This window comes from Xyrauchen texanus, chromosome 15, assembly GCF_025860055.1.
Source record: "Xyrauchen texanus isolate HMW12.3.18 chromosome 15, RBS_HiC_50CHRs, whole genome shotgun sequence".
NCBI classification, from domain to species: Eukaryota; Metazoa; Chordata; class Actinopteri; order Cypriniformes; family Catostomidae; genus Xyrauchen; species Xyrauchen texanus.
In genome coordinates, this window is record NC_068290.1 from 18,848,055 (window position 1) to 18,872,216 (window position 24,162).

At 39.5% G+C, this 24,162-nt stretch overlaps 2 protein-coding genes across 14 annotated transcripts in view; one reads left to right on the forward strand and one right to left on the reverse strand.

Moving 5' to 3' along the window:
- Window positions 1-9,840, forward strand: part of LOC127655637 (myocyte-specific enhancer factor 2D homolog) — a 108,491-nt gene extending 98,651 nt beyond the window's left edge. For 3 of the 13 annotated variants that reach the window (XM_052143538.1, XM_052143542.1, XM_052143543.1), the window contains 2 exons: window positions 3,886-3,936; window positions 5,239-9,840. In XM_052143538.1, coding sequence (XP_051999498.1) covers window positions 3,886-3,936; window positions 5,239-5,629 — 442 coding nt within the window. In that variant the 3' untranslated portion in view covers window positions 5,630-9,840. The remainder of the gene's footprint in view (window positions 1-3,885; window positions 3,937-5,238) is intronic. The other 10 variants (XM_052143535.1, XM_052143539.1, XM_052143536.1 and 7 more) reach the window with 4 other exon arrangements.
- Window positions 9,841-16,923: 7,083 nt separating this feature from the next.
- Window positions 16,924-24,065, reverse strand: LOC127656302 (nestin-like). Its single transcript, XM_052144558.1, has 4 exons — window positions 23,146-24,065; window positions 22,847-22,971; window positions 21,100-21,173; window positions 16,924-20,248 (listed from the first exon to the last, which is right to left on the reverse strand). The coding sequence occupies exons 1-4, from the start codon at window positions 23,956-23,958 to the stop codon at window positions 17,406-17,408; spliced, it is 3,855 nt and encodes a 1,284-aa protein (XP_052000518.1). The 5' UTR covers window positions 23,959-24,065; the 3' UTR covers window positions 16,924-17,405.
- Window positions 24,066-24,162: the final 97 nt, after the last annotated feature.

The following is a 24,162-nucleotide window of genomic DNA, read 5'->3' on the forward strand; positions in this document are numbered from 1 at the left end:
GAAACACTCTATCTGTATGTACAAAGTAGATGTCCTAAATGACTTGCCAAAACTATAATTTGCTAATATGAAATCTGTGGAGTGGTTAAAAAATTTGTTTTAATGACTTCAACCTAAATGTTCGTTAACATCTGACTTCAACTCTATAAGAAAAAAAATTGAGGAATACTAAAGAGGTGTGGGCACAACTTGAGGTAACGGGGGTGAAATGAGTTCCCGGTTCTCGAAAGTTATACCGGTTTGGGGTGACTTCAGGGTGAATAAATGATGACAGAGTTTTTAGTTTTTTTTGGTTATCTATCCTTTTAATCCCTTTTTGAGTTGCTGCCTGTGCAGAGGGTCCCAAATGTGTATCTTATGAGGTTCCATGATTGTTAGGATTCTGCCTATGATGATAGCAAGCACTAAGGCAGCTAACTAGGTTTTGGAATAGAGCGTATGTTAGTCAATCATATACTGTGGGTGCTCAATGTCAGCCTATTATGTGCTCCTGTCCTGTCTGTCACCTGCCATGACTTAGTTGTCATGGTTACCACCTCGGACAGTGCTGAAGAATGTTTGCGCAGAAGTGTGTATGCTTTTGTCTCTTAGATGACCATCTTATCAGCAGAGTCCCTCTTCGTGCATTCCAAATTTAGCATCAGTGCATGATTTATGTCTTTTTATATTTTAAGTGTACTATGTTTATTGTACAATGTCCTGTGGTCCACATAAACAGATTTAGGGTAGCTTATTATTTTTTATAATATATTGAATATAGAACATAAAACATAAGTGCCAGGATAACTAAGCAGGTGGAGATTGGAATTTGAATGTAGGACATGCATCTCCATCATGTCCTCCCAAGTGGGTCAGGAATCTCTGGGGTTCATTCGTCCATTCGTTTGTAACCTGCTGCTTGGCCACACATTCATCACACCAGCACAGTCTGATCTGAACCACCTCTAGCAGCTCAATTTATATAAACCAAGCTGTTTTTCACAGCAGTAGGTCAGGACCTAAAAATCACAATATTATGTTTTCTGACACTTTTAAGCCTTGTGATTCATCTGCGACATCAATGCACAATATTAATGTAAATATGATAGAGTGGCCCCAAAATGTATTTGGACACTTAAGCCAACACAATTAGACTTTTTTTCTTCAAAGAGAGATGGCACAAGCACACTTGGAGGTTTTAATAAAAAACAATGCATTTACATTACTATATTGAGCTAAAAAGTACCTGCGTGAACTTGCTCCGTACATCTACTAAAACTCACTTTAAGATCAGTTGTTTAAAAGTCATTGCAAAATTTAAGTTAGTTCTGAGGAAAGGTCTTGCATCTTTTGTATGTAGATGACACTTGATTTTATATTCTGATATCTAATGCAATGATATGTATGCATTTTTAAGTGAAGTGTTCAAATAATTTTTGAGACCACTGTATTTTTGAGATGCACAATGTAATGCAATTCGTTTCTTGCCGGTGTTTGAAGCTTAGCAAAATCCCAGAAGACAAAAGTGTGTTTTGAAGAACATAAATGTATTGATTTTACTGAAGGACAATATGCCTTGTCTCTCCCTAGCTAGTGCTTTACAATTTTCAGTATTGCATTATTGCACTATTGTTTAAAAAAAAAAAAAAAAAGCTTGAGTTGTTTCATGCTAACTATTTGTCCCAATCTAACTCAACCTTGCTGTCTCTATCAATAAAACTATAATTTCTCTCACAGACCTCAGGAGGGCATAAGCGTAGTTTAAATATAACCGCATATTTCATTAACCTCCATCAAGTAAATATGAAGGTAATATATTAGATATTGCAGGACTGAGACAGTATTTTCATGTTCACAGTACAGGCTATGTTCCCAACATCCGCCACTTAGCTGATTTGATTGGTCAGTAATGCAGTAACCTCATATCACATACACCTTTATCAGAACTTCCCTCTCCCTTGGCACCAGCGGCTGTGTTCTCTACAAATATAGAGTGAAATGAATTTATCTCTCATAATGCCTGAGGAACCTCTCATTATGTCCCACTGTGGCCCTGACTCCCGGTTCTTCTAATATAAATGCTAATTGATTTTTTTCAGTGATAGCTCCCGCTGCTCTGCCACCCTGTCTTCTGATTTCATGCCATCAGATCATTTCCCCTTGTGAAGTGCTTCTGTTAGCACCACAGCGATCAGGCCTCTCCTGACCGGACTGGGTGCTTTAGACAATGTGAAGATTCACTCTTTCTTCTATGCATATGAGTGGGATATTGTTTTCAGATTGAAAGTAAGCAAATGTCTCTCTAAATGGTACATAGATTAGTGCTTATAGTGTACGGTTGCCCTAAAATATTTGTATGTATTTAGACACTTAAGTCACAAAAAATATGACAAAGAATTTTGTTATGTTAGATGACAAAATTCCAAATCAAATCACAAATGAACACAATGCACACAAATGAAGCTAGAACTAACCTCTCTTTTCATTTTTGCAAGTACTTTAATCCAACTGGTCTAAAGGTGCTTTTTTAGTGGAGGTATTAAGTAATTTCACCTCAAAGTCATACAGATGCCCTGTAACCACAAATTTAGTTCATCAGATTAAAGGAACAGTTCACCTAAAAATCTATTTGCTATCATTATTTATTTATTCATTATCATTATTATTTATTTATCACACTCACAATCGTACCAAACCCATATTTTCTTTCTTGTGCATTTTTGTTTAATTTATTGTTTGAACTACTTCTATGATACCTTTATGGGCCTTTTTTGTCATGTTGACAGCCTCAGCCCTTATTTGTGTAACTTAAATGGAAAAAAGTGGCCTGGATATTCATTACAAATTCACCTTTTGTGTTCCATGAAAGACAGAAAGTCATATGGGTTCGGAACAAATGAGGATAATAAAATTATTACAATTTCCATTATTTTCTCATTATTTACTCACCCTCATGCCATACCAGATGTGTGTGACTTACTTTCTTTTGCTGAACACAAAGATCTTTAGAAGAATATCTCAGCTCTCTAAGTCCATACAATGCAATTGAATGGTGACCAGACCTTTCAAGCTCCAAAAATCACATAAAGGCTGCATAAACGTAATCTATACAACATACAGTGGTTTAACATAAGTCTTCTAAAGCAATCACTCTGGGTGAGAAACAGATCAATATTTCAATCCTTTTAACTATAAATCTCCAGTTTTATAGTAAAAAATGACTTAAACATTGATCTGTTTCTCACCCACTCCTATCATATCAATTCTGAAGACAAAGATTTATCCACTGGAGTTTTTGGAGTACTTTTATGCTGCCTTTATGTGCTTTTTGGAGCTTAAAAGGTCTGGGCACCATTCACTTGCATTATATGGGCATACAGAGCTGAGATATTCTTCTAAAAATCTCTTTGTGTTCAGCAGAAGAAAGTCACACATCTGGGATGACATGAGAGTTAATGATGAGAGAATCTTTGTTTTTGGGTGAACTATCCCTTTAACTGTGGACATGTTTGTGAAAACATTTTGTGAAAGGTTTTGCTTAAAAAGTGTGCTTGTGCTATCCTTTTTTAAAATGTATGTCACTTGGTTTGATATTTGTTATGTAATGCACTGTTATTCATTCATTTTTAAGTGTGGCTTATGTGTCCAAATACCTTTGAGGCTCACCCCTGCATCTTCAATAGAGTTTCAGTATCGAAGAAGACATTCTGATCTCACTAATGCTTCAAAAAAGCCCCCCTGTATACCTCTGCTGAAAAGCCCATGTTATCTGTCCTTAGTCATTTGTCTGTATTTCTTAGTTCAACTGCACAAGATAAGTAGATCCTGTCATGTTTGTGAGTGTTTGTGACATGACGTTGATTACTGTAGATCCTAGAGGTTTCGCCTGTCTCTCTCTCTCTGCAGTGTGACCTCTCAGGGCAGCTTACTCTTGGGCAGGGAGGAAGGGATCAGCTGGTACTGTATATGGCTTTTCCTCCCTCTCTCTCTCTCTCTCTCTCTCTCTCTCTCTCTCTCTCTCTGTTTGTTTGTTGTCTGTCTTGTGGCATTTTATATATGCACTAATGGTGCTAACTCTCTCGCCCTCTCCCTCACTTTCTCTGTCTGTCTCTCTCTCTTTTTTCTCTCTATCTCTCTCTCACTCTCTCTCTCTCTTTGTCTCTGGCTGTTGGCTGTAAGAAGCTGGGCTTTGTCTTTGTCAGTAATTTGCTGAGTTGGCCTTTCTTTGTTTTGCATTAGAACATACTAAAACAGCACCACTCTTTCTTTCACTCTCCGATTTCCTTTCTCATTTCTTTTCTTTTCCTTCTTTATCCTTTTCCTTTCTTTCCCTTTTCCTTTCCTTTCCTTTTAATTTTTCTTTTCCTTTTTTCCCTTTGCTTTCCTTTTTCCTTTTACGTAGATTTTTTTCTCTTCTTCCTTTTTCCTTTCCCTTTTCTCTGTTCCTCTCTTTTCATTTTCCTTTCCCTTTTCTTCACTTTAAACCTTTCCTGTCTGTCTCTGTTTTTTCCCCATCTCTTTCACTTTCCTGTCTTTTCATTTCCTTTTTATGTCTATTTCCTTTCTTTCTCCTTTCCTGTTCCTGTCTCTCTCTCTCTCTCTCTCTCTCTCTGTTTCTCTTATTTGTTTCTTTTTTTCTCTTTCCTTTTCTTTTTTCTGTCTCTCTCTCTTTCCTTTTTCTGTCTCACTCTCTGTTTTTCCTCATCTGTTTCATTGTTCTCTCTCTTTTCGTTTCTTCTGTCTCCTTGTTTTTCCTGTTTCTCTCTTTTATTCCCCCACCCACCCCCTCTCTCTCTCTGTTTTTCTCATTTGTTCATTTTCCTGTCTTTTTTACTTTCCTGTCCCTGTCCTAGAAAATCATTGGAATAGTTCTGCCTAATTCCAGAATAAATAATACACTAATGAATACAGGCAGATTTCTGCTGTCTAAATGCAAACACAGACACACACGTTGCAGCTGAGGGTTTGTGGCATGTTGTGTTGCGTGATAGGAGGTTGGCCAAGTTGTGACTGCATGGCTGGAAAAATAAGAGATACGTGACATTGATAACTTTTAATATCTTCCTTTTGTGCATTTTATAGCTGCTTTGTTGTGCTATTTAATTATTTATGTCTATTCTGAAATGTGTCTGTTCAAAGGTAGTGAAAAACAAAGTAAAACTGTGGGTAGAGTTTGTTTGTCTTGTTTTAATCTATTATTTTTGTAACATATCATTTGTCATATCGTTAATTGTCTCTCTCTCTTTCTCTTTGCTTTAGGCCAGTGGGAACGATTCCTCATGGAGCCACTCTGACGGTTAACACTAGCTCCGATATCAGCATAAAATCTGAGCCGGTGTCTCCTAAACGGGATCGCAGTACACCCAGTTCCACCGCTGGTGCAGTAGGTGGCATATCAGGCCTAACTGTGACCCAGTATCCAGGAACGCTGCGTTTGGAGCCCACCGGCCGCTCTCCAGTTGACAGCATCAGCAGTAACGGCAGCTCTTATGAGGGAAGTGATCGAGATGATGGCGGGCAAACACGCCCTCCTGACTTCAACTCGGGTGGCCTGGGTCTCCTCCGAGTATCTGGGGATCAGCAGTCCCAATCCGAGCAGCAGGAGTCCACCAATGTCAAACGCATGAGACTGGACACCTGGGTCACATAAACATTGAAGGAGACCGAGAGAGCTACTTCTCTCTCACACACACAAACACACATTCACACACACACACACTGAAACACAACCACAACCTTAGTGGCACCTGCTTTCAGCAGCAAATCTCAGTCCGCACTTAGACACATGCATGCGCCTGTCTTTCTCTCTGTCTCTCTCTCTTCCTGTCTTTATCACTGTCTCACTCTCAGACACTCTTGTATTTACAGGTGTGTGTATATGTATTTATATAATATGCATATATGCTCAAACACACACTAGATCCTCATACACAGTTGCCAATTCAGGTGTAAATGTATTTATGTATATGAGACTGAAGAGATGAATCAGGCAGGTGGCGTTCTGTCGTGTCTCTGATCTTCTACCCCTGCTCAGTCCAGAATTGAGGTGCAGAGAGGTTGTATGGGATTTCAGATCATCTTTTACTGGCCTTACTGTACACCTCACTCGACATATAATGATTTTCTCTGTGATCAGTTCAGCGGTATTGCTCAGTTAAAACAATATAACAGCCGCTTGTTATGTTGTACAGATATGGTCTGTCTTTTTGTATTCACTTTTCTTTCATGATTGCATTTGCCATTTACATTCTTGTTTAACTTTCTCTTCTTTATGATTTCTTTTCTTTTCTCTGCTTGAGCACCAGGCTTTTAGAGTCTCTCTGTTCCTTTCAGGTTTTTTTAGGATACATTTTTTTTTATAAATTTGGATCTTTATATTTATGTCTCTTTAACTGTGCAAAAACTAAGCATAATTTGTGTGTGTGTTTGTCTGCTGTGAGACAGAGGTGCTCATTTGTTCGATTGCTAAACAGGATGATATACTTCTCATTGTTTATTTTCCATCTTTTTGTTGTATTTCGCACCAGTCCCCTTGCTCGCACAATTATGGTGTGTGTGTTAAAGCACACACAGCGGAGCTGAGTTTGAGTTTGAGACGTGATTGCTGCTCCGCATCTTCAATTTTCTGCACACCGGTGTGTATGCGTGGACCGTAAATGTGGTGTCGTTGATGGAAATGTAGCTCTATCTGTACTAATGAGATCCAGTCCTGCAGGAAACAGACGTGTTTGTATCAGCGTGCGGTGTGTTATTCTGTGTGTGTTTGGCTGCGTTATCTTTCATTACTGTTGGTTTACGAGAGACGCACTCAGGCACATTATGCTATATTTATTATTTGTTTGCCTGACAGCATAATTCTGCGATTATTTAGTTAACTTTACAGGGCAAGTATGCTTAGTTATTGTTTTAAGGTTCCATTAGAAGGACAAAACATATGTAGAAAAAGCCTGAGTTGTGAACTCAGGGTGATGTGTTTTTAGACGTTGAGATCATGTATATACAAACATTATATAAACATTTCTCTCAGTGTTTCACTAAAGGTTTATGTATAGCAAAAAATTGGTGTCAGACACAGCCCAGCAGAAAGGAAGAACTTTAGAACAGAATTCTAATCTTGGAGCTCTAACGATACATTTTTGTAGAATTCTAGACCCGGAGAGGTGTGTGTGTGTGTGTGTGTGTGTGTGTGTGTGTGTGTGTGTGTGTGTGTGTGTGTGTGTGTGTGTGTGTGTGTGAAGAGAGTAGAAGCGTCGAGATTGTACATAGCAATGTATTATCACATATATACTGCTGGGTCTTTCTGAAGCAGTGCTGTAATCTCAGTGGAACCGTCTCTGTCAGTCTTCACCTGTAAATAAACTGTACTGTGTTGCAAGGTGGAGAGGCAGAGGAAGTAGGATTTGACTGTTTTGAGTGTGACTCTTTTCTGTAGTTTTTATTGTAATGGCGCGTACTTTAAATCTTTCCTCCTTGTCCACTCGCACACCTTCAAACACACACACAATCTTTCTCGAGAGTGATTTCAGGACTGCTCCTTCCTTACGGTTTCATTCAGTAGATCAGCCTAGTTCACTTTTACCCCTCTAACCCCAACAGGAATATTCAAGAGAGATTTGCTGACAGCTTGGAGTGGAACACAACCTCCCTGTGTACAAGACTTCTCTTTTAAAGATGTTTAATAGTATTCAGGGAAGGATTTTTCATGTTTTGTGAGATCATGGCTTATATTGCACTTCACATGTTGAACAGTAAACAGTAATAAAATAAAAATGTCACGTTTTGTTGAAGAACAAAAAAGACTCTGGAAAAAGAACGTTGTACTGAAATTTAGATTAGGTTTTACACGTGTTGCAATGTGACTTATGTACACAAATGTGTTTTCTGTGCATTAGTGTATTCTCTAAGTGACAAAAATGAAGAGTGTTTCTGTGACGTTTCCAAAAATTACGATCTAATCTTAGAAAGTGCAGAAGGGAATGGGGTTTTAAATTATTTCAAATGTATCGTAATCTTCTTATCCCCCCACAATTATGATGTTTAAGCCTTTTAGATATTACTTTCAACTGTAATTAGACAAACCTTTCCATCATCGGCTTCTCTACCTCACCTGCCCTTCTCCTTCCATCCTCCAGTATCTTTCTCTCCTTTTCTCCACTCCCTCGCTCACAGTGGAAGACAGAAGCCATTTCATTTCACCTCAAAAGGTGACCCATCTTTGTTAATGCAAATTACACACACACTCACACACACACACACACACACACACAATGGATGCAGTACGATGGGAGGCAGTTAGAGAGTAAGAGTTGGATTAAGAGCGTTCACCTGTCATGGGTGTATTCAAACATTTCGTCCAGTTGAGATCTGGAATCTACACATCACAGAACTGCATAATAATCCAGAATTCGTATCCAGCTCCCTTTGCTAAGGTTCTAGAGCTCCTGGGCAGAAGTATTCTAGAACTCCATCATAGCAGAGTGAGGCCTCTACGGAGCACCTGTTGACTAAAGACTGTTGTGTCCTGAGCTTTGAACAAATGCATTGATTTCAATGTACGATTAGGGTAACAGCCTTATACTCAATGTTGTGCACTGTAAAGCAACTGATGCATTAGGACAGTGTGGTGTTGATTTAAGAGTAAGACGATGTTTTAAAAGCTCTCACAAGGACCTCATGATAACATTAGGAGTAATCAAAGAAAAGACAATCGTCCAGTGAATAGTTTGGCCCCCGTATTCCCTTTGTATGATGTCTAGAGATTCTCACATACTTTTTCTCATTTTAATTTGTGCTGGTGACAGTTTTATTGTCTGTTTTTATTTGAATTGTTATGATGATTAACGTTACCATTATGGTTATCATCACATATGGTAACAATAATGATACATTTAAAGAGACGATTTTTATTATCTGCGGTTTTTGTGTAGGTTAGGCATTCTATTTTATTTTAATGTAATTTTATTTTATTATATTTGAATATTATATAAATATATTTTTCGTTTTCATTTTTTTTTTTCATTGTTTTCTTCAAAGGGTTGTTACTAATATTGCACGGTTTATTATGTAAAACAAAACAGTTGTAGTAATATTAGTACTTCTTGCTAAATGAGGGAAGCGATAAAACAGGTTCGATAGAATGACCAGTTCAATGCTGCAATTTTTTGTCAATTGTACAATAGTATCTACACAGTTAAGGTGGTACAGCCACACATTTAATTTATTCTGATCAGACACAATGCATGGGCATCAGACAAGCAAAGAATGAGTCATATTATAAATAAACTGAAATGTAATTTCAATAAGAGTATAAAACACACAAAACTAGAATAGAAATTGAAGAAAATAAAATTATAGCTAATATATTGTGTTCGGCTAGTCTGCTTTGAGTTTTGTTGTAAAAAATAAAGACAAAAAAAATCTGTTTTCGGAGAATGATATACAATTTGTGTATATTTTCATAAACAAAGTATGCACTGATATGTTATTACAAATTCTATACTGCTTTTACAAAAGAGTGTTTGTTATTGTACCAAAGTATCTATTGTCCTTTATGACCCTGCCCTTTTGCGTATGTTTTATTGTATTTTATATATTAAATAGACAAGTTGACCTACACAGAAGTGTCAGTCTCTCTGTTTTGGATGTTTCTGCATGCTGAATCAGTGGATTGTCCTGTTGTTTGTGCACTAATAAGACTTCTGTTATCTTTTGTCATGCCAAAGACCCATTTTAAATGTACACTTACATTTATATTCATTTAGCAGATGCTTTAATACAAAGCTACTTACAAATGTGAAAAAACACAAACAGTGTAGTATATAACAATATTTCATAGGATTTACAGCTGAAGTATTCAGTTTCTGCAGCACTAGTGCTACTGAATGTATTTGCAAAAATAAACATTGTTTTCAAAGCAGCTTTCTAAATGGTGCTTTTGAGTTTTTTCTCAGCACTCAAGCCTCGGGACGCACTCAAGCCCCCCCCAAAGCCGCGAGGCCCTACCCGGTACAGCCAAACAATTTTCCCGTTTGAGCCTCTAGCACGGAGCTTAGCTGGCCAGGACCATCCGACTCGGCTACACGATTCAATTCGATTCGACTTTCGAGTTCTCAACCGGACTTTACACAGACTCCCGTTCAGAAGGATTACGCAGAGGCGAATTCGAAGCTGCGTTCGGCATCAAGATTGGTTCGCGGCGGTAGACCTGAAGGACGCGTACTTCCACGTCTCCATTCTGCCTCGACACTGACTCTTCTTACGGTTCGCATTCGATGGCCAGGCGTGTCAGTACAAGGTCCTCCCCTTCGGCCTGTCCCTGTCCCCTTGCGTCTTCACCAAGGTCACAGAGCCAGCCCTTTCCCCGCTACGGGAAGTGGGCATCCGCATACTCCACTACCTCGACGACTGGCTCATCCTAGCGCACTCTCAAGTGTTACTATGCGCTCACAGGGACCAGGTGCTCGCGCACCTCAGCCACTTCAGGGCTTCAGGTCAACTGAGAAAGAAGCAAGCTCTCTCCAGTTCGGAGCATGTCTTTTCTCGGTTTGCAGTTAGACTCCGTATCAATGTCAGCACGCCTCACAACCTAGAGCATGCAGTCAGTGCTTAAGTGCCTGGTTCGCTTCAAGCCATGCACAGCGGTTCCTCTCAAACAGTTCCAGAGGCTCCTGGGTCATATGGTATCCTCGACTGCGGTCGCGCCGCTCGGGTTGATGCATATGAGACCGCTCCAGCACTGGCTTCAGACTCGAGTCCCAAGATGGGCATGGCGCCGCGGCACATACCGTGATGCGCTGACACTCAGCTGGCCCCGGGGGCTGCGCAAGTGAGCCTGTGCGCCTTCTTGCACGGCTGCTGTGCAAGGTCAGGGAGGACGAGGAACAGGTCACCTTGGTGACTCCTTATTGGCCCACCCGGTCCTGGTTCTCGGATCTCACGCGCCTCGTGACAGCACCTCCCTGGCAAATTCCCCAGAGGAAGGACCTCCTTTCTCAGGGATGGGGCACCCTCTGGCACCCGTGCCCAGACCTCTGGAATCTCAACATCTGGCCCCTGGACGGGACACGGAAGACTTAAGTGGTCTACCACCTGCAGTCTTAGACACAATCAACCAAGCCAAAGCTCTCTCTACCAGGCAACTTTACACCCTCAAGTGGCATCTGTTCGCAAATTGGTGTTCTTCCAGATCTGAAGACTCACAGAGATGCGCAGTTCGGTCAGTGCTTCATTCCTGCAGGAGTGGCAGGAGGGGAGGCTGTCCCCCTCCACCTTGAAGGTGTGTGTCGCTGCTATCGCAGCCCACCACGACGCAGTAGACGGCAAGTCCCTTGGTAAGCATGACTTGATTATCAGGTTCCTTAAGAGGCGCCCACAGGTTGAACCCTTCCCGGCCAAGCCTGTTCCCCTCCTGGGATCTCTCAGTGGTCCTCTCGGGCCTTCAGAGACCCCCCTTCAAGCAACTTGATTCAGTCGAGCTCAGAGTCCTCTCCTTGAAGAGGCGCTCGCTTCCATCAAGAGGGTTGGGGACCTGCAAGCATTCTCTGTCAGCGACACTTGCCTGGAGTTCGGTCCGGCAGATGCTCACCTCATCCAAAGACCACGACCAGGCCAAAGATTCCTACGACCCCCCTTCAGGGTTTAGGTCGTGAAGCTGCAAGCGAAGCTGCCCCGGAAGGAGGCAGACCCAGCCTCTTCGCTGCTGTGTCCGGTACGTGCTTTGCGTACCCATGTGGACCGCACGCAGGGCTCTAGATGCTCTGAGCAGCTCTTTGGTGGACAGCGGAAAGGGAACGCCGTCTCCAAACAGAGGTTAGCTCATTGGATTGTTGATGCTATTTCCCTAGCCTATCACACCCAGGCCGAGAACACTCTACTAGAAGTGTGGCACCTCCTTTGCAGACATCTACAGTGCAGCGGGCTGGGCAACACCCAACACCTTTGCTAGGTTCTACATCCTCAGGGTTGAGTCAGTCTCGTCCCATGTTTTGACAGGTCTGAGCCGGTAGAACTTGGTAATATGGAACAACTGACCGGGTGTTCCGCTTGCACCTTGCACCCTTTACCAAGCTGATCCAGTACGCCTTCTTTCCCAGGTGAGCCAGCAAGCTCTCGCTTCCTGGATGCTCATCCTCCCTAGCCCTCTGGCTGCAGATTCAGCGGAGGAATTCGCCGCCAGACTCACCACGAGTCGAGTGCTCCATGTTGGGCTTGGACTCCACAGCATAGTTCCCACTTCAGGCAACTCCCTGTGACGTATTTTCTGTGGTACGGTCCTCCCACTGGCAGGACCACGTCTCCCTGGGGCTGTCCTCTCTGACCCCGGATCGCCGTGTCTGTAGCAACTCCTCCCTTGTCAGGCAGGATCTACCATCGCACCATGTCCATGGGTGGCTTGACAACCCCCGTGTGTATTAACCACAAGTTACCTCCCCCCAATTTGGGCAGGTCGTGGTCTCCGCAGGGCCTTTTCCCCCTGAAAGAATAGGAACGGGAAAGGACGCCTTCCCCGATGCATCTATAGCGTTAAGATAGCCCCAGCTGCTTTTTAACTCTATGTCTCGTTCCTTCCATCGGGGAACGGAGGTTACAACAGTAACCATGATGTTTTAGACATCCAAACATTCCTTTTGCAAATAGAATGTAATAGAATAGAAAACAGGGAGCCCTGCAACAGATGTCATGTACTCACAGAGCTCCCCACTGAATATTGAGTCAGTCTGAGATTACATAAAGAGATAGAAGTAATTGAGACAGCCTAAATAAATAGAAGAACTGTGGCAAATTCTCCAAAAAGCTTGGAACATATAGGAATCTGCCAACAACCAAGAAAAACTGTGTCCAGGTGTACCTAGTAGAATTGGTGCTGTTTTGAAGGCAAAGATGGTCACACCATATATTGATTTGGCTTTTTTTTGTTTACTGGACTTTGTAAAGCCACAATACCAGAGTTGTCCTGAAAATTGTTGATTTGACTCCCAAGATGCTGTGTTCTTTAGAAACATTTGAAGTGAGGTAGGTTTTTTATCTTGAAATTCTGTATTAAATCATTCACTTAAACCTGCAATGGCAGTAACAGTGCTTGTATTTATTCATATCGAAGTGTGCACTAAGGCAGGGGTTTTCAAACTTGGGTCTGGGGGACCACCAGGGGCCAGGGGGTCTGTAAAAAATGTAATAGAAAGTGGAAATTTTCTTTAAGAATAAATAAATAAAAGGTTAACATTTGACAAAATTACGGTTTTATTTTGCTTAAGACTGGTTGAAAATCATATGGTTTTTATGATTATTCTATTGAACAATAGTTTTTAATTGTAACAATAAATAAAAACAAATCTAAATATATAGTTTTGTGAAAAATGTGTTCTCCTCTCTTCCCCACAACATGCATACTTTTGATGTGTTTTGAAGTGTTTTATCTATGGTTTCTCCTCAACACTTTTAGCTTACTGCTTTGGAAAAATATTTATTGTGAAAAGTGCTTTAAAAATACATTCGAACTGAATTTAAAATGTTTCTCTTCAGGTTTTTATATTTAACATTGCTGTGGTATTGTGTAGAAAAAAATATACGCTGTCAACTTTATATATTTCTTTCAGATATTTTTTCTTTTATACATTTCTTTCACATATTTTCTGAAATTTTTATCTTGCTGATTTCTTTTTGTCTTTAGTGCAATAACAATATAAAAGCCAATTATTAAAAAAAATTTAAACATTTGTTTAATATTATATCATTTATAAATGTTTTAACACAATTTAATTGGGACTTTATACATTAAAATTAAGAGCTGGAATTATATTTTAGGAAGGGGGTCCATTGCAAGGCCATTGTCATATCTGGGGGATACTTCATGCCAAAATGTTTGAAACCCCCTGAACTAAAGAACCAATCAGGTCTATACTTTACACTTGTTTTCAGATCTGACCACTAGATGTCAGCATTTCTCTTTATCTGAAATGGAATAGAACGTACCAGAGGCAAATCAATTCTGCTGCTGGTAGCTATTTGATTTCACCCTTTTTCCTTCAAATTCAGTTCTATAATTTCACTTATATTTCGCTTTTCAAGAGAAATACATGTCTTTATTTGAATGTGGAAGTACATTTCAGTTTCAAGTCTTTTATAGTGTGATCTTGTTCTGTAAAATTGTGTTACCTCTCATAGAGACACTAGGGTTGTAGTTGGAAATATAAACCACAAATAGTTTAGCAACAGATCACTGTGATTCAGGCCCAATGACATGACATGATAACCGTGTGTGCGTGTGTGTGCGCCCGCGCGCGCGCGCGCACTGTACATGTGTCTTTTGTGGTGGGGGCATTGAGGTTCTTACATTCTGTTCATCTGACCAGTGTCAGCTGAGTTTGTCAGTTGCAGTGTCTAGTGCAACCAATGAGCTTATGTTTGTAACAGGACCCCACTTATTTTTTGCCTGTTGTTAACCTATTCCCAAGACACTTAAACTACAGAACATGCCCCTATCATCCTAGACAATGTAAATGTTAATTTATACATTGGTGGGGAGAGTAATTATGCACTATTCTGCAAATATTTTATTTTATTGCATAATTTCTCAAGCATTTATGCTGAGTTAACTGATTCAGACCTCAACAAGATTACAATTTGCACCCAAAAATAAACTGTATATTGAAAGCTTAGGTGGGGACTAAGGGGTATGAAAAATGCATATCAAGTTGCTTAAGCAGACCCCATTATAATTAATCATTAAAAGAGAAACATTTTAATGCATATCATAAGATCAGTGCAAATTTGGCTCTGAGAACAGCAAAAACTACTGATAAAATGGTAACACTTTTCAATAAGTTTAACATTAGTTTACAACATCATTTTACATGAACTAACAATGAATAATACTTATTAAGCATGTGTGTATCTTAGTTAATGTTAATTTTAACATATACTAATACTATTTTAAAATCAAATGTTGAAAATGTTAACATTAGTTAATGCTCAATGAACTAACAAGGAACAATTGTATTTTCATTAACTAACATTAGCAAAGATGAATAAATGCTGTAAACAATATTTTGTTAATTGTTTGTTGGGAGGGTTACTTCTGAAATTTATTCCACTACAGATTACAGAATACATGCTGTAAAATATAATTTGTAACGTATTTTGTTAGATTACTCAAGGTCAGTAACGTAATCTAAATACTTTGGATTACTTCTTCAGCACAGGTAGATTTTTTTCACTTGTTTTGACTATAAAAAGTCTGCCAGTACAGTAAGACAAAATACACATGTTAATAATACATTCTCTGAAAAACATGCAGTGTTGTTTCTAAAACAAGATAAATCAAATTGATCTTGTTTTAAGGATTTTTAGATATTTTTACAGGAGTGCAAAAATTATTATCAAGAATAAGATTTTTGCCCTAATATCAAAGGTCTTACTAGAAAAAATTAAATATGATCCAATGTGAATTTCTGACAATTTACACAAGGTTTATTTCTATTTCTTCTGCTCCAAACTTACTTCAAACATTCTTCTCTGTCTACTCGTATGAATGTAACACATCATAACAAAGTGTTTCACCGCTGTTCAAATGCACTTTGGATTGCATCATTTATATGTATATATTATATGTTTTCCCATCTGAATGGACTAAATATTAAATAAAACAAATGACAATAAAATGCAAAGTAATCTCTTCAGTAATCAAAATACTTTTTGAATATAACTGTAATTACCAATTAGAATTTAAATTGTACCTGTAGTGGAATACAGTTATTTATTTTTTGTATTTTAAATACGTAATTCCATTACATGTATTCCGTTACTCCCCATCCCTGCTAATGCATTTACTAATAGAACCTTATTGTAAAGTGTTACCAATATAATGGAAAATTATTTCATTCTAAGATATTTCCTCAAATGTTTTAATCAATATTTTTATATTTATGTCTTTATACATTGTTGGGGCTATTTGCTTAGGCAGTATGGTCAATTACAGTTTTGTCCAATTTTCTTGCCATTGATTTGAAGAATTCTGTTATGTTTCAGTCTTTCAATTTTCAGGTGTTTGACAAACCCTCTTCATCAACACCATTCCTGGATGTATGTCATCCATAACACAGTAATTACAACGCTGAAGTACCAACAATTAGCAGAATCACATTTGCATTTGAATGTTGGAAAAGGAATACTGATGATATGTTATGTCCTTTTCTGTATAATATTAAAGACACTAAGTCACTCTGTCGCTGACATAGTTTATCAATAGCAATAGCTAATCTAAATCAATAATAGTGACAGATGGTAAACTGGACAGAGAGAGCTCCAACAACACTCAATCTCTGAACAGTTTTATGGCTTATTAAGATTTATTTGTAGGGTGCTTTTCAGAGCTGTCGTCCCAGGATCCTGTGGTCATTCCACTCAAATAGCCGTTACAATCACACGCATGCTGTTTGAGATCAGATTTAAATAATAGCCTCAGCCATATCAAGAGGATCAGATCTTCGCTTCGATAAGCTGTTAATAAAATGAAGTTGCGGGCTGTTGCATCAGGAGTGACTGTGGTGTTCTCTTCCACAGGAAGCAGGTGTTGAAGCATCTGACTGGCCCAGCTGCTGCCTGCATGCCTCACTATTGTTTTAGCTCTCAAAAGACCGAGTAAATCCATATCCTTTTTTTAGTGTTTGTGTGTAGGTCAACTGACAAGCTATTTGACTGGATTAAGAATAGAATGTTGGAGAACCTTTTGGAAAATGAGAGAGGACAAAACAGGTCACTGATGTAATGTAATCACGACTCAGAATCAATCTATTTTTGACTTTTGATTCAAACTTCTCTGATTACCATTTACATGATATTACAGGATGTTCTGCTACCAATTTATGTCACACTTCATATCTTCCAAATTAAGTGTTTTGTGGTGTTGGTTCAAATGCAGATATGTTTGTCCAATATAGGTGTCAGGCTGTTAACTCATTAAGGAGAAATCACATTATACATGTTGCACTCTGTTTTTTCCAAGTTTAATTTCTGTTTTTTTTTTCACTGCAAACTTCCATTGCTGCTTAAAGACAGTGTTCAAATCTAATCACAGCACTTGAGGGGCCCCCTTACACTCCCTTTAGGTGTAAAAACAATCATAAATCAAAGAAGAATTATATCTAACCATTCCCCCAAGGTTACTGATGTTGTCAGACCCTAACATTCGTTCTAACATCTCCTTTTGTGTTTCACATAAGAAAGAAAGTTGTTTGGATTTGGAACATCATGAATGAGTAAATAATGACAGACTTTAAATTTTTGGTGAACTATACCTTTAATAATATGTATATCTATCTATCACTCTATCTACAGTATATGACATTACTACTACTTTCTAGGTTTTTGGTTTAGTGTTAAACTGCTCAAAACATGTCATTGGGTCAAGCTAACATTCCACACAACTGTTACTCATCACCAGAGGACCAGGAATCCCCATCATCAACAGAGTCATCAGATTGGACCATCTCCTTATGCCCTGTCTGTTCATCCTTATGCTGCAGCTTCTCATCTTTTGACTGGCTTTTGAGGATTTCTTCTTTAGTATTTCCATTAGCTGTTGTTGTGTCCCCCAAATCTCTCCACTCCTCTCCAAAGACCATATCCTGGTTTAAGTGGATTTGATCATGTGCAAAAATTTCAGTTTGGGCTGGGTTGTACGTAGCTGCCATCTCTGTTTTGTCTTCGCTCCACAAATCCTCCTTCAAACTAGAGCTAAAAATGCTGTGAATCTCACTTTCCTTTTCCACTGACTGTAATTCATCCTCCTCTGGATTGTTCCTTTTGAAGATATCTATCATACTTAATTCTTTTTTGGAAAAGCTCTCCGCTGGCCTTTCAAGATGTTCTTCAAAATTGCCAAAGATTTTTTCCGTTACACTCAGCATTCTGTTTGGACTGCCCAAATTCTCAGTCTCATGCCCTGGAGAAAGTTGGCCCATGTTTCTATCCATGCTCTTCTCCATTAAGTCCTTGCTAAACACTTCTTTAGGCACATCATTGTCTATATTAGAGATTACCGCATTAGCAAACTGACCTCCCAAGGTTAATGCTTGTTCACTGAAAGTAGACATTGCTAAAAGGGTTGGGTTTTGAAGGGTTGGGCATTGGCTGGCATTTGGAGACTCATCTTCTGAGCTATTCATGAGATCCACGTTGGTGTTTATGGACATGTTCTGGACATCTTCCTCTTTAATGGGTGATTCTTTGGTTATAAATGGGTCTTGGGACAGGGTTAGAGTTGATGAAACTTCAATGGAACTTTCAGGCTCTACTTGCTGGGACGTTTCAGGGAATGGCAAATATGGTAATGAGGATGGATGGTTAAGACATGAAAACGGTTCCATGTTGACATTTTCTTGATTATATGAAATGGTTGTTTCATCGCCAACCTGGTTAGCCTGTTCTGTGTGATGAATTTGCTGCTCTTCACTCAGTATAGGCTTCTCATTTTGCTCATCAACCTTGTAATCATGATCGTCATCTCTCAAAATATAATCTCCCTCTTCTTTATGGTTTTCCTTGAGCTCAGTCCTTGCATTTTCTTTTTCCACCACGTCCACCACCAAACTTTCGTGGCATTCAGAGCCATCTTGTCCACTCTGAAGAATCATATGCTCCCTATTTTCTAGTACTTGTTCTGTCTGAATAAACTCTTCTGTCATTATCTCTCCAATGACATCCATGTCTGTTTTTTCTGAGAGATCCTCCATGGTGTTGAAGCATTTTGAGGGGTTCTCACCCCACCAGTCTCCTTCCATTCGTTCTTTCTCATCCTCACTGTCGCTAGTCTCACTGACTCCAACATGTGAGGCTTGTGGGTTAATATCTGTTTCCTTATCACTCTTATAACAAATCAAGGGATGAGTGTCTGCAAGTGTATTCTCCTTAGTGTAGCTGTCATATTCACCAGGATCAGTTCTCAAAGAGGCAAAGATGTTTGGGGAGTCATCTTCATCAACTTTGTTTTCTTCTTCTCTCTCATATTCCTCAGACAAAGAACAATCTTCATCTATAGACTGATAATTGAGTTCAGCTAGAGGTACGTTACTTTCTAGACTCTTTTGATGATCCAGGTCCACAGTTTTTTCTCCTGTATGAGGAAGGCTTTCCTCCTGTACAGCAATGTCTCTCTCAATCACCTCAATCTCTTCATGTTCTCTTTCAGTCAAAATCACATTCTCTATTCCCTTCTTCTCCTCCTCCACCTCACTGTCGATTCCCATTTCACTCTCATCTTCTATCTCAGAGTCAAGACTCATGACTTTCATCTCATTCTCTCCCTCGTCTTCTTCATGTCTTTCCCACTCAACAATAGAGTCAATCTCTGCTTCAGTTTCACTGTTCATTAGCTCTGTCAGCTCCTCATTAATATTGCTCTCATTTTTCTGTTCATCTGGTATTATTAAATCTTCATTTATTTCTTCCATATAGCCTAAACCACCCACAGAATATAATGGTCCTTGGTCTAGCAAAGATGAAGCCAGTTTATTGGTGTTTATTCTGACCTGGCTCGATGTTAATCCATTATTATCACTCTCTGCACCTCCATAATCAAATATGTTACTTTCATTAATGTTCTGTGATCTTACATCCATCTCACATGCGTCCTCTTTATTATCTTCTGCATCTATTTTATTTTCCTCCCAAGCAACCCTTGGTGCATATGAGATCCGTGCCATTTCCACAGATACTTCTGTGTCTTCATCCTTTCCTACTACTGAAACTACAGCAGGATCTGTGAATTGACCAGCCCAGCTTTCTGTCTCTGGAGTTTGGGAGAGGCTACTTGGTTGGTCAGCTGACACACTTATTAATGCAGATTCATCCATTTTAGATTCAACCAACTGAGATGCCGGAGGTTGTTTTGGTTCATCCTCTTTCTGAACTTCACTATCTTCTGGTTTGGGTTCAGGATCTGTAGTGACACTGTCGGTAACTGTTTGGAGGAAAGTTGATGCAAGGGATATGTCATAATGGACATTCTCTGTCCTAAAATGATCTACAGACTCTTCTGCAGCAGTCTCGATCTCCTCAGGGATATTAACCCTTGTCTCATTTGTCACTGAGATTTTGCTTTGTGTTCTTTGTGGGGTCCCTCGTGTCAGGGTCCATGTTGGAGTCTCACCGGTCAGCAGATTTTGAGAAGAGGTGATTGATCTGTGACTTGTAGCCACAGTACTGCTGAAATGGCAGGAAGCAGCATTGGTCTGGGAGGTTGGGTGGGTCCCAGTGGGCTTTGAGAGTGCATCTTTAACAAAGAAATAAGATGGTGAGACAGGCTTAGACAGAGAACAGGCTTTGTAAAACTAGACCTACTTGATCAACCTTTAATATACCTCTCATCTCCTTCCAAACTGCCATGTTTTCTATCTTCTGTGGTACACAACAGTGATTTTCCTCTTAAAATCATGGTTAGATTTAAGGGTTTGGGTAATTGGGAAATTGGATTGCAATTTCGCCATCTCATAGTAACGAGATAGGGTTGTCCATCCTCATGAAAACTAGAATGCTCTTGAAGTGATGGTGTGGCTGGAACAGATAATGCCCCAGGCTAAAGAGATATGTGGAGATACTATGAAATAGGACAAAGACCCTTGATGTGTCTCCAAGGGGAGTTTTCAAAATACACACTTGTCCTGATCTGTGAGTGAGCAGTAATGGAGATGTATTGATCTTCATTATCTTTCCCTGGTCTGCACTACTGGAAACTGGAGCCATCTGCTACAATGACCTATGGGACTAGCACAGGAAGCTAGTTTTACAGGCTTAGACAGGTACCTCACTATGCACTCAGCTCACACAGTACTAATCATGTATGCAGTAAACCAGCCCAGAGCATAGCAATATGCAAGTGGAAAGGGGTTTGTGTTCAAATGGGTAATTTCTATATGGTAAATTTTCTGTTTAAGGTAGTCTATAATGTAAGCCGATATTAACTTGTGCATGTCTCAAGTAATTAATGATGGCTTTTTTCAATGTTGTATATTTTTTGCACATTGGTCAAAGACATGTTTACATGGAAAACATTATATATTTTTTTTTAAACAGTGCAGACAGACACAAAAACATTTTTGTGTGAATGGCCCCTTAGAATGTTACCTAAAAAGAATGCAGAGTTGGTCTTGTTTGATGTTGGTCTGTTGGTTCTCGGCCCCTCACTGTCCAGCAAAGCTCTGAAAAAAGTAAAAGAACAACTGTTAGTGTTTTAACATGTGGGGTGGGCTAAAAGAGATGGAGTCAGGACCTTACTGTAGTCCTGTGCCTGGTTGTGTTGTTATGCAAATAGTATGTCAGATTTGTCATTGTAAGCCATTCTGCAGCTATTAGCCTGGCATCAATAATTTTACTACACAAAGCATGAAACAATTGCAAGGGTTGGACTTTACAGACCTACATACTTTTTGTGTGACAGGTATAATTCCAAATGCAGGAATTCAAAGTATTTTATTTTATTTATTCATTTTACATTGACATTTGTATAAAACCATGCCTTTTTGTTCTATTCAGTTTTTTATTTTAATTTTGTTCTTGTTTCTCTATTACAATTTCTAAACTAAACTAAATATATTTAATCCCAACTGCATCCTTGGCTAGGACTTGTGAATGTAATGCAGTGCAAATTCACTTGTCTCATGAAGCACCTTGAAATGAGCTAAATCTAAATTGCTTTTGCCAAAATTAATTTTGGTTGCTCTTGACAGAAATAAAATAGATGCACTGATCTGAAGGGTGATATTGAATGAATTACCATCCCCCTCTAATTTGATGCCACTCCTCCAGGAGATGGATCAGGGTCAGTGCTGAGTGGGAAATGGAGAGGGTCTATTATGATTGACCGACCTAAAGTTACCCCTCTCAGAGTGGCTCAGATGCACTTTCAGAGCCAGAGATGCATGATAATATTAGTTGTGCCTCCATAAATTACAAATCCCACATTCCATAGAGGTCTTCAGTCTGCCATATTATTGGGGATGTAAAAAGGACATTTTGAAATCAAATGAATGTCCCTAAGAGTCAGCCAAAGAAGACAATATTTTTTTTATAGATTTTACAACATTAAAGGTATATTCCAGGTTCAAAACATGTTAAATGACAGCATTTGTGACATAATGTTAATTACCACTAAGAAAATTATATATATATATATTTTTGACTTCTGGATTTCTGTGATACAATAGAAGAGAATCGGAATGTTAACACGATTTTAGTGTGCTTACTAACCTTTTTTGTGTAAAGTTATATCCAATGTAGTTGAAACAACTTCTGGCCATAAAAATGCCTGTGAGCCCTCTAAAAAAAAGTTTTTTTTAAAGGAAAGTAGGGAGAAGTCTACATTTTTTTTTGTGGTGATCAACATTATACCACAAATATGGTAGCTTGAACTTAACTTGTATTGTAGGATGTTTTTGGTGGTTTCCAGGTAGTTGCAAGGGTAATCGGAGTGGTTTTTAGCATGTTGCTATGTGGTTGCTAGGATATTCTGAGAGGATTCTAGGGTATTGCTGTGCATTTGCTAAAGTGACATGAGTAAAAAGAGCCAACCCCCCAAGTCGCTATAATATTCTGGTCTTTACATAAGAGTCCCTCCTTCAGTTTACGTCTATGGGATTTTTTCTATGGGCAACAATCAAATATCTGACAGATAAGAAATATTATAGCACATCTGCCCTCCCAAGTCAAATAATTTTAGGTATCATTCATATTTGTAGCACAAACCCTCCAGGAGGAGTTAAAGTAAAGTTTAATTCTTAGGGGTTAGGAGTTTATTTAAATATTTAACCAATCATTTAAGCAATAACAATATTTCGTTGATGGCGATTATGATGTTGAGAACATAGACATGTACCTGTACGTGGCCACCTCAAGTCCAAGAGAGATCTTCACCTGCAGCAGGTTTTGTTTGTCCTCCATCAGTCTGTTTATCTGTTGTCCCAGTCTGTCTTTCTCTTCCTCCAGAGCATCTACTTGAGCCTGCACAAATACATGAGAAAGGCTTTCTTACAAACTTTAATTCAATTGAGGAAAATGTAAAAAAAAAAATCTGTAGCTCCAAGATTTGTCCTTGAACTACTAAGAGCCAAATCTTCATTCAACATTACTGCTTCATTATATTATATTCAATTTTAAGAATTGACATATTCATACCTGTAAATATTGACGCTCCTGTCTGTGTTCTTCTCTCTGTCGTCCTACATGCTTCTCCAGCATCTCTCTCTTAGTCTTAGTACTCTCCAGCTCCTTAGCCAGATGTTTAACCTGATGCTGATTCTCTCTCTTGTCCTGGTGAATCTTTGCCATGTTAGCTTTGGCCTGATTTAGACTTTCCTCCAGGTGTCCAACCTGTCTGTGATAGTTTGTGGTTGCCTCCCGCCATGCTTCAGCTGTTCTATGGCTGTACTCCTGTCCCAGGTCAAGGATGCTGGGAATTTGTGTGGGCTGAGGGGCCATTAAGACAAGCTTTGTCTGTTGCAGAGAGGCCTGTAAGGTTTCCATGTTCTCCTGGTGGACTTGCACCTGTAGCAGAAGCTCACTCTCAAGATGGGCAACCTTCTCTCTTAGCCAAATCTGAGCTCTCCGCTCCTCTTCTAGCTCCTTTTTACTCTCTGCCAGTCTTCTCTGTGCATCACCCTGTGCTGCTTTCTCTTTACGTCTTCGAATGCCCACCTTTTCCATATCTTCGATCAAGTTCTCCACCTCCAGCTCTGCATGGTATTTCGCCCTCCAGGCCTCCTCCATCATCCTCCTGGCCTGGCTAAGTGCTTCTTCTTGAGCTTTGCGCTGGCCTGATGAATCACTGCTCTTCTTGAGAGTGTGGATCTCTTCTCGTAGTAGGTTGTTTTCCTCTTCCAGAAGCTTCACACAGCCTAAGTACGATTCAAGACGCTGGTTCAGCTCTAGCATCTGATATTTTTCCTCCCAAAAGCAGGTGACAGGCTGTGGGACACCGAGAAGCTCCATCTCAGAGTGGTGTGAACTGTTGTTTAAGTCACAATAGACCTGTGCACAGAGGATGTGAGAGGTCTTTTTGGCAGCTAAGTGAGTATAATGACAGGCTTGAGGGTGAGGTCTGACTCATAGACTCAGTGGCTGAATGGACAGGGCAGAGAAAGGCACTCCTTACATAGACAATGTGGAAAGGGGGAGGGCGGTGGAGTGAAAAAA

What these genes read in the sequence shown, in the direction of transcription:
- LOC127656302 (XM_052144558.1), bottom strand. Translation starts at nt 23,958, where the DNA reads ATGGAGCTTCTCGGTGTCCCACAGCCTGTCACCTGCTTTTGGGAGGAA. An exon ending in AGGAGCGTCAATATTTACAG is followed by an intron (nt 22,972 to 23,145) that starts GTATGAATATGT and finishes GTATTTGTGCAG; the next exon opens with GCTCAAGTAGATGCTCTGGA. An exon ending in CAACTCTGCATTCTTTTTAG is followed by an intron (nt 20,249 to 21,099) that starts GTAACATTCTAA and finishes TCTTTGTTAAAG; the next exon opens with ATGCACTCTCAAAGCCCACT.